This window comes from Limulus polyphemus, unplaced genomic scaffold, assembly GCF_000517525.1.
Source record: "Limulus polyphemus unplaced genomic scaffold, Limulus_polyphemus-2.1.2 Scaffold3535, whole genome shotgun sequence".
NCBI lineage: Eukaryota > Metazoa > Arthropoda > Merostomata > Xiphosura > Limulidae > Limulus > Limulus polyphemus.
In genome coordinates, this window is record NW_013669145.1 from 81,735 (window position 1) to 91,681 (window position 9,947).

The window sequence follows — 9,947 nt, forward strand, 5'->3', positions numbered from 1 at the left end:
TTAACAAAATCTGACATTTCGAGAGAACCTTGAGCTCTAGGCATGTTGTGGCACAAGATAATTAGTGTGCGGACCATTTTCATTTATATAGTGCTCTGTGAACTCAAATTAGTTAGCATAAATCAGTTAAATGACGAAAAATTAGGTGTCTATTTATTTGTGACCACTCAGTGTATATTTATGTATGTATTACATATATATATAATTGACGCATTTTCCCGTTAGACAGCGCTTTGAAAAACACGTTTTGTGGAAAGATGGATGAGGATTGTCAGGCTTTACGTACTTTTAAAGATTTAAAGTTAAACACGTGGCTTACAGATCAATGTAAAACTATGGGTTAGTAATAAACCCTTGTTAAAACTGTTTTGTTTTTATTTCGATATTATTACTATGGAATATTTTTTGTGTTCTTTATGTCTGATACAATGACATTGACAGTCAGGTTTAGCTCAAATTCAAAAAATTCGTAATTTGTATACTGTTTCAAATTAATTGAAAATTCAATGTTTATTTTTAATTTGTTTAGCCTTATCTTGTTGCTTATCAATATCATCAACTTCTCAGAGTAATACTATTAAATTAGTTTTACTATGTTTACGAATAATATTAATGTTTTGTGGATGGGACAGCTTCGATGGAGTAACACTAAGTGACTAACACTCTCAGACCCTTGTCCCTAATTTCTTGATTTTAGTATCATTACATTACAATTGGCTGAAACAGTGATATCAAACCTTGATGCCAGAGTTACTTTTCAGTTCTTATGATCGATAACTACGATTATATTTTAATTTCTATAAGTTCAATACTTAGGTGTTGGCCTGTTTTATTTTATTTTTACAATAGTGCTAAATGTGCAGATATTAAAACAGACCTTGACTAAGCCAAATGTTTTTGTGTTAGTAAATATCTCTGTGTGTATATGTAACACTTTGACTAAGTGTGTATTATTTCCCTCCTTTTTTTTCAAGGTTTAACTGCTCCAACCTTAGTACAGTTAAACTGTATACCTCCTATTTTAGAAGGGAAAGATTGCATTGGTTGTGCAAAAACTGGTAGTGGAAAGACCCTTGCATTTGCTCTACCAATTTTACAGAAACTTTCAGAAGACCCATATGGCATTTTTGCACTTGTTTTAACGCCAACCAGAGAGTTGGCATTCCAGATTGCCGATCAGTTTCGAGTATTTGGAAAACCAATTGGATTGAAAGTGAGAAATGTTTCCATAATGTTATTATTTTCTGTCGTAAGTTATTAAGGAAAATAGCTTTAGTTTGGAATGTGTTACAACTTTAGTCATGAAAAGTTGTTAATTGAAAAAATATTTTTGACATAAATCTAGATGTGTAACGTGCTTCTGAATATCACACTAATATATATATATATAAGATCCTGATATATAATTTTATATGTATGTATATAAGATCCTGACAACTTTATTGGAAAAAAGTGTAGTAAGCTTTAAAATTACTAGTAGGAGGTCATTATAGTTCGCTGTGCGAAAGAAATTAACTATTATTTGGTTTTATTAAATCTGTATTATTAAAAAATATATAATATAATTTTTTTATTTTTTTTCTTATTATACATCTAGCTTGGTGATTAAGGTGCTTAACTTGCAATCTCTGAGTTTTGGCATCATTGAACATGCTTACCCTTACAGCTGTGGGATATTATAATGTTAAGTTCAGTTCCACTGTTTGTTGATCTCTTGGTACTGCTGGCTTGTTGCTTTCACTATACTTAGCAGTTTAAAATTAGGGATAGTGGTAGATAGCTTTTGTAGCTTTACTATAAGTAAACAAATATTTTATGTCTTTAGGACTGTGTTATTGTTGGAGGAATGGACATGATGATACAAGGAAAAGAACTAGCACAGAGTCCTCATATTATCATATCCACACCTGGTCGTTTAGCTGATCATTTGGAAAGTTGCAATACCTTCAGCTTAAAACGAATCAAATTTTTAGTTCTTGATGAAGCTGACAGGCTACTTGAAGGGCATTTCAATGAACAGGTTAGTACTTCCTATATTAAGTTAGATTATATACATTTTTTGAGAAATTGGCTTGGTAAATATCTTTTTTCATGTGAAAATGAAGAATTTCTTGAGAATGTAGAAAAATGTTTTCTGTTTAGCACATAATAGAATCTACAGAGGAGATGTTATTTTAAACCTTGTTTGTAGCACTGAAGAGGATATGACTAGAAAAATATTGCAAGTGTTTTAGTGCTGGAGATCATAATTTCATTATCTTAGATAATTGCCAAGAGACTGGTTGAAGAGCTAAAGTAAATCATATTGTTGATTTTAGGCAAAACCAACTCTTAGAAATTACTGGTCATAATGAGAGCTGATTATTGTTTCCAATTTAAATGTATATAAATAAGAGAACTTAAGAGGATTAACAAAAATGACTGTAATTGTTGGCCTTACAGGAGAAAGAGCTAAGCTTTTGAAATTTTAGAATATCTCATTTAAACCTCTTTTATATGAATAATATTCTTATTTGTAGTAGTTTTGTGTTAATAATGAATAGCTTCATAAATATTTTTAGTAGGAGAAACTTAAATTATGGCTTGTTAGTGTAAGCATTACTAATAATTGATTAGGGGTTTAGCTACAGTTTAGCTTTTCATTAGGTTATAAAATAAGCTAAATACATAGTTTTATTACATAAATATCATCTAAAAATTGGTTATTTGTCACTTCTATATTTTAAAGATAAACTTAATTACTTTAGTGTTAAGATAAAGTAGTAATAAAATACTGTAATATATTTCTCAGTGTTTTGTTATTTATTCCCAGAATACAATAAATAAGAGTACTGTAGGTGTTAAGTGCTCACAGTTTGTAGAGTGATGGTCACAAGGGGTGGATTTTACTTGGAACTCGGAACTGGCATGCACTTTTAAGGAAACTAGTAGTGAAGATGTGCAATTTGTTTGTAGAGTTGGAGGAGAAGTTGGAAGCTATCCTGAATAGAAGAACTTAAAATTTTTCAAATAAGGGGTAACTAATAATGACTTTCAGGAAGTTAGAAAAAGTACGAGTAGGGCTAGATGCTGTGTATTTAATTGTAATCAGCTGGTTTTATTACATAAATAATATATTTCAACCTTTAGATTGTGCAGATGAGGAACTAAGGGAGGGAAAGAAAACAAAAATAGATGGGAAGGAAACCTAAGGAGGATATAGTTAAGGGTGATTCTTTAGTAAAGCATGTGGATGGGATAGCCTATGTGGTAAATAGGAAGAGAAAAATCTGATTATGCTATTCAGGGACATAACTGACAGCTAACTGATAAATGTAGAAGGTTGATAAAGGCATTTATAGAAAAGGGCCACAACTAATTGTGTCAGGGATATTGCTGATACTTAATTGTGGGGATGAAATTATAATTTGGTCACTGGGGCTGAATGCTAGGCTTAGGATATAAGGATGAGCAGATTGGCTAGCTGGATGCGTGGAATCAGTTAATGGATGGTTTATATTTAAATAGGATAGGGGCTGACATGTTTGCACGTCATATTAACTCAGCTGTAAGGGTAGCTTTAAACTAGGACTAGACAGTAATGAAGGCCAGGATAAACTAAATGCAGAAAAATAAGATGTTGAGAAAAATGTAGTGTATGAACAATGTACAGAAGTAGTTGTAAGAGTAAGCTAACTCGTTACCACTGTAATGTCAGAAGTATAATAAAATAGATGACTTTAGAACACTGGCTATAATGAAGGATTTTAATAAGGGCAATGGCCAAAACTTGGGTAAATGTAAACATATTTGATAACAGAAATTTCTTTGAAATGTGAGTTACATCCTGTTGAAGTTGAGGATGTCAGGTAATAGCAAGGAGATTGAATCCATTTGGGTTTCTGTTAGTGGGGAGAGCTTTTAGGTGGAATTTCTTACAGATCACCATATGAAATTGAGAAACTCTATAGTGAGATTAAGATTTTAACTGTAAATAAGGTCATAATTATAGGTGATTTTAATTTCAGGAAAGGAAGCTACTAAGAACAATGCTATTTTAGTTTTATTGTTCACTTCTAATATAGATATGGTTAAGTAATGGAAATGGGTGAATATTTGGGTGCAAGTGATCATTTTGAGGTTTGATGTTTTACTACATATGGAGAACAAGTATAATGATATTTTGATTACAAATTTTAAAAGGGAAATTTTGCAAGGATTTGGCAAGAATTATCTGTTCTGAATTGAGCAACTTAATTAATTGGAGATACTGGACAAATGTGGAATTTTTTTAAATATACAAGATAGATATATTCCATATAGAAGAAAAAGGGTGGCTGCAATTAAAAAACCAGATTGACTGACAGGGTATGAAGAATAAAATTAAAGAAAAGCATCACAGTTCAAGACATTTAAGTTGACTGCTTGGCAGGAGACTTAGAGGATTATAGAAGATCAAGTGAGTTGGTAAAATGGGAAATTAATAAATCAAAAAGGGTTGGCAGAAAATGTTTAAATAAACAGTAAGGATTTCTTTAAATAAATTAAGGGGAAGCAAAGTGTTTGGATGGAAGTAGGGTCTTTGAGGAATGATAAGGAAAGGTTCATATCTGAAGATCAAGAGATGTCTAGACTACTAAATTCTACTCACTCTTCAAGTTTTACTAATAAAAATTTAAGCAATATTCTCCGTCCTCAACAACAGTTAGATGGAAATGAGACTGAACAAGATCATATTAATTCTGAACTTTTAAAGAAGAAATTAATAAGTTTAAAGAAGAATAAGGCTCCAGGGCCAGATAATATTTCCCCAAGAGTTTTATGGGAGGTTAAGGATTGGATATGTGACCCACTTGCTAGTAACTTTTGTGAATCCTTGAATAGTGGGCAAGTGCGTGAGGATGGGAAGTTCACAACTGTTATTCTTCTTTTCAAGGAAGGTGATAAAAATTGTCTTAATAATTATAGATCTGTTAGTCTTACAATTTTAGTAGGAAGCAATTTTTTAAAGTCTTACAAAAGATAATCTGCAATGAATTAATTAAATTTGTTGGTATTAAGTTCTTATGTGTTTCTGGCTGTGAGGTAGATGCTGCTGACTTATAAAAGAACTCAGATCATGTGGTAGTTGGACAAATAAATGGCAGATGATTTTAGATTATAATAAATGTAAGGTAATGCATGTGCATTATCATAATTTAAATTATAAGTGTAATTTGCCTGGAATAATCTTAAGAGTTCTATGGAGGAAAAACATTTTGGTCTTCTGTTTGATCAGTCTCTTAAACTATCAAAGTATTGTGCTGTTGCTAATGTTAGGGCAAATAGATTTTAGGTTGTATCTACAGAAATATTGCAAAGTGTAAAGAAGTTATAATTTCATAGTATGTGTCACTAGTTAGGCCACATTTTGATTATTGTATTCAGTCTTTGGCTTCTTACTATAAGAAGGATATTGAATTATTGGAAAGGATTTAGAAAATGCTACTAGGAAGATACCTGGAATGAAATGATTGTCATATGATGACAGGTTAATTTCTCTGAAAATGTTTTCTCTAGGGAAAAAAAAAGTTAGAGGGGATGTGATTCAGATGTTTAAGATCGTTAAAGAAATTGGTGGGAATGGCTGGACCAGGGGACACAAATAAAACTTTTGGCAGAGTAGGGGTCATCATCAGCAAAGACAGTTTTATTTTTTCAACAGCAGGGAATGAGTTATCTTCAGATGTGGTGAAAACAGTAAACTTAAAGAAAGACTTGATAAATAGTTGAGTGACAAGGGCTGGCTTTCAGCTTTTTAAATTTAGAGATGGAACAACTTAGATTGACCACTAGGTCCTTTATGCTCCTTATGACAAGAAATATATGAGAGAGTTCAGAATAATTCTAATGTTATACCTAGTTGAAAGAATTTGAACTATGAAAAGAAACATAAAGGCTCTGACTTGTTTTCTCCCAAAAGTGTAAGCTCTAGAGATGAATTGATTTAGATTTCTTATGGATATGATTTGAAAAACTTTAGATGATCTGTTTGAGTGATGTAATCAAGAGAGTAGAAATGCAGACTTGAATATTACAAGTAATCACTACAAGCTTTGAAAGCATAGTTCAGACTTCTTGTTTGTCACATTTTCTTCTAAGCATTTTGAATGATTTGTGTACTTTTTAATTTTGATAGATTCATAGATGTGAAGGATTGCTTTTAATTGGATGTGATATTTGGGTTTATTTCAAGTGGAGGACTCCTTATGACCTTGCTAATTTTTAGGTGTCTCAAAGTATTACAGAAAATTAGGAAATTAATTTTCAAATATACAAATATAGCCTGTATTATTTACTTAGCAAGTGTATAGTGGTGTGAATAGCAATCATTTAAGTGGTTCAGTAGTTTCAGAAATTTTTGTTGAAGCTGGTATTTCTGAAGTGTGGTTGTAAATTATGAGTGAAACACAAGTTTTAGACATGAGGTTTAAAATAATATCTTCTTTGTAGTTTATCAACATTTTGAACTAGAAAATAATCTCTCACAATCTCAAGAAGTTTTTCAGTTTCATTCAAAGAGACATTTGTACCCAGGTTATTAAGTTTCATATCACAAACAATCCTAATATTACTGTAACTAATCTTCACATAAATATTAAACATCTATCAAGATGTCTTCAGAAAATTGCATTAAGCATTTTTTCTTTTCTGTCAGATTATATTTTTACAATCCTCAGTGATATTCATATCTCATAAGCATTGAGGTCATATCTTTCAAACAAAATAACCTCTGTCTTACTCTCATGATCTTAAGTTACCTTAATCATGAGTGAAGAAGAAAAATGCTGACAACAATAAAATTTCATTATATTAGTGTGTTGCCTAATAAACTTTTTAATTTACAAAAGTTAGTGTACCAAAGTGCATTTTATATTTTCGAAGTATTTATTAGTCTTGAGTAAGAATCTTTAGAATGTTGAGAGTATTAGGAAAACATTCAAATGCTGTATCATGTCTTTTATCATCACTTCAACTAATTTCAGCTTAAGACAATATTTGAAGCTCTGCCTAAAAAACGCCAGACTCTTCTGTTTAGTGCAACAATGACACAAACTCTTGAAGAACTAAGAAATATTGCCATGACTAACCCTTACTTCTGGTCAGCGCCAGCAGCAGTTGCTACAGTAGAAGAGCTTGATCAGCGATATGTTCTCGTGCCTAGTCATGTTCGTGATGCCTACTTAGTGCATGTGGTTAAAAACTTTGTTGAAAGGAACCCGAAAGGTTCTGTAATTATATTCACCAGTACATGCAAGTGAGTATGATTCATATGACTTTAATGTGTGTTTTGGTTTTATAAATGAGACAGAAGCTGAAATCATTTGTACGTGTATGGTCATCTCTTTAATTTAGTTCTTGATTATGAGGGAGGGGATTTTAAAAACTTTTAAAGATCTATAATTGCTTCTAATTTGAATGAAAAAAGTAAAGTACTTAAATATTTTACTTATATAGATTTTTGTTTTTACTATAGATCAATTTAAGTTTGTGAAGTATGATATGTCATTAAGAAAAAAGATTTAAAACAACTTTATATTTTGAATTTGTTTTAAAGCACAAAAATGAGCAATGTGGTGAAACCATTTTATTCAGCAAGGTCACACTTCTAAATATTGAAATAACATAAATAAACTGTATGTAGAATGTTGCATTAAATACATCAAATATTTATATTAACAGCACATTTCATTTAATCTGGTAAATAAAACCTTGAATTTGTATATAACTTAACCTATAGGTAGTTTTCTTGAATAACAAGTTTTGATCAGGACTTTTAAAACTGATAGGTACCTGTTACACCTAATATTTAAATACTCCTTTCCAGTATTTTTCATTCTATCACTAAAACACAACTTATCTGAGCTCCTGACTGTCACAAATACCCAGATCAAGTCCAAGTCTTTAAGCATCTCATCAAATTCTAATTCATTCTAATTGCTCATCTCTTCACATTTTCCATAATGTTAATATAACTGCAGTTTTACCAGATTGTTATTAAAGGTAACTACGGACAGCTGTTAGTGCTAATAATTACTACTCATAGTATTCATACGTCATTGAAAAAAATTTAGAAAAGTGAACATTTTCTAAAAAAGGATTTCTCTGGGAAGTGCTGCACGGGAAGTTCAGGTTGTGCTGATATAAACTGTAATGTTTTTATATATTAAAAGTGGTACCTTTTATTGAAAAAAAAAGTTTTTTTAATAACTCCATTTTTTACTACTATATTATTTACAAATGACATCAATAAAGATGTATAATCAAACCCTCACCTATAATCCTAGTGAAGGTTGTTTTCTTGTTGTGAAGAGAGTACTTTTATTTAAAATTATGTTCTGTGATAAATAAATGGTTTTTGCACATACCACAGTTATTTTTCTAATTGTCTGAATCTTGAATACCCAAAGTGTGAAATGTTTTTAAGGATTTTTGTTTGTGAAACCATTCAATAGATGGCACCACATTATATTTATTATTTTGGTCACATACATACATAGATAGATACATGTATACATGCTATGTCCATTATACTAAGATTATTCTTAAACTTGAAATTTCTGAAAATAGATATTAAAATTCTATTAGCCAATAATTTGGTCAGCCGATTAGTTGTATCTGGTATAGGCAAGTAACTGATAATTATCTTCTTTTTTTTACCACATGGCCAGCACTTTTGGAAATAGTTTTTGAAGTAACTGACTAAAATTTATTAGTGGTCAAAAAGAAACTTCTTTCAAACCCTGGGTTTACACTTGCAAAGTTTCCAAAACTTTTGGACACTGTTCTCTGTTCAGTAACTATAAAGTTTAAAAACAAAAAAGTATTTTTATACATGAGTTATATTTCTTTCCTTCTACATTCTATTCCTGTTATAATTTTTTTTAAAGACCCACATTGTTCTAACATTTTTTCTTTTACAGTTCAAGTAAATGTAAAGAAGCTTTTCAAATAAAATTTTTGTCTTTATTTATTTTATACAACAATCTGTTTTACCAGGAAGTTTCATATTCTTAAAAGTTGATCACTTAAATTTACTAACAATTTAATTTGTGTATTAATACAGCTAGAAATAGGCTTTTAGCTTGAATAAAAGGCTAGGCATTGATTTTTGTTCTTGGTAGTTTTCTGAAACTTAAAACATTCCCAATCTTTATTTTTACCAAGTAGATGAATCATCTGATCATACTGGTTTTAGTGTGTTGAGTAAATTATCAATGACAAAATATGTCTTGCTGAACAAATGAATGTTTTACAAGAGTTAAAAACCTTGAATGGTTTGTTACACATGCACACAAATTTATGTATTCACACAGTGTGCATCAAAATAAAATACATGGCACTTTGGATAAGTGCTTTTGATTAATAATTTAAATAAAAATGTTACATTATTATTTATGATATATATGACAGAAAAATTAATCTTTGTTACCTTACCAATTATTAACTCTATCTTGGGGCCAAAACATTTCCAAGACGTATGCAGATAATATTTTTCAAGTAATGTGTAACTTTTTTTTATGTTTTTAGAGAAGATATGTCTTGGTAATTCTATACTGCCAAACACAACTAATGTTTTTTTCTGTCTATGTGTAGGAGCTGTCATATTTTGTCCATGGCTTTCAAATCTCTGGGGTTTGAAACAACTGCTCTTCATTCTATGATCAGTCAGCGACTACGTTTGGCAGCTTTGGCAAGTTTCAAGTCCAATAATGTGAAGATTATGATAGCGACAGATGTTGCCAGTAGAGGTGAGCTTGCTTGTGAAATTTTAAATTTAAAAACAAATCTGTAGTCCATATAAACAGATTTACTAAGAAAGATTACAATGAAGTTATTGAAAGGATATATAGACATATATCTATATATATAAAAGAGGAAGTTTGTTTATTTTGTTCGCTATAGGAAACCAAACGGTTGAATTTACA

General features: G+C 30.6%; 1 protein-coding gene across 1 annotated transcript in view; it reads left to right on the forward strand.

The window, feature by feature from the left end:
* The first annotated feature begins 238 nt into the window (after window positions 1–238).
* LOC106469534 (probable ATP-dependent RNA helicase DDX49) overlaps window positions 239–9,947 on the forward strand; it is a 15,253-nt gene continuing 5,544 nt past the window's right edge. The window contains exons 1-5 of the mRNA XM_013930033.2: window positions 239–339; window positions 975–1,213; window positions 1,826–2,020; window positions 7,005–7,276; window positions 9,616–9,770. Coding sequence (XP_013785487.1) covers window positions 258–339; window positions 975–1,213; window positions 1,826–2,020; window positions 7,005–7,276; window positions 9,616–9,770 — 943 coding nt within the window. The 5' untranslated portion in view covers window positions 239–257. The remainder of the gene's footprint in view (window positions 340–974; window positions 1,214–1,825; window positions 2,021–7,004; window positions 7,277–9,615; window positions 9,771–9,947) is intronic.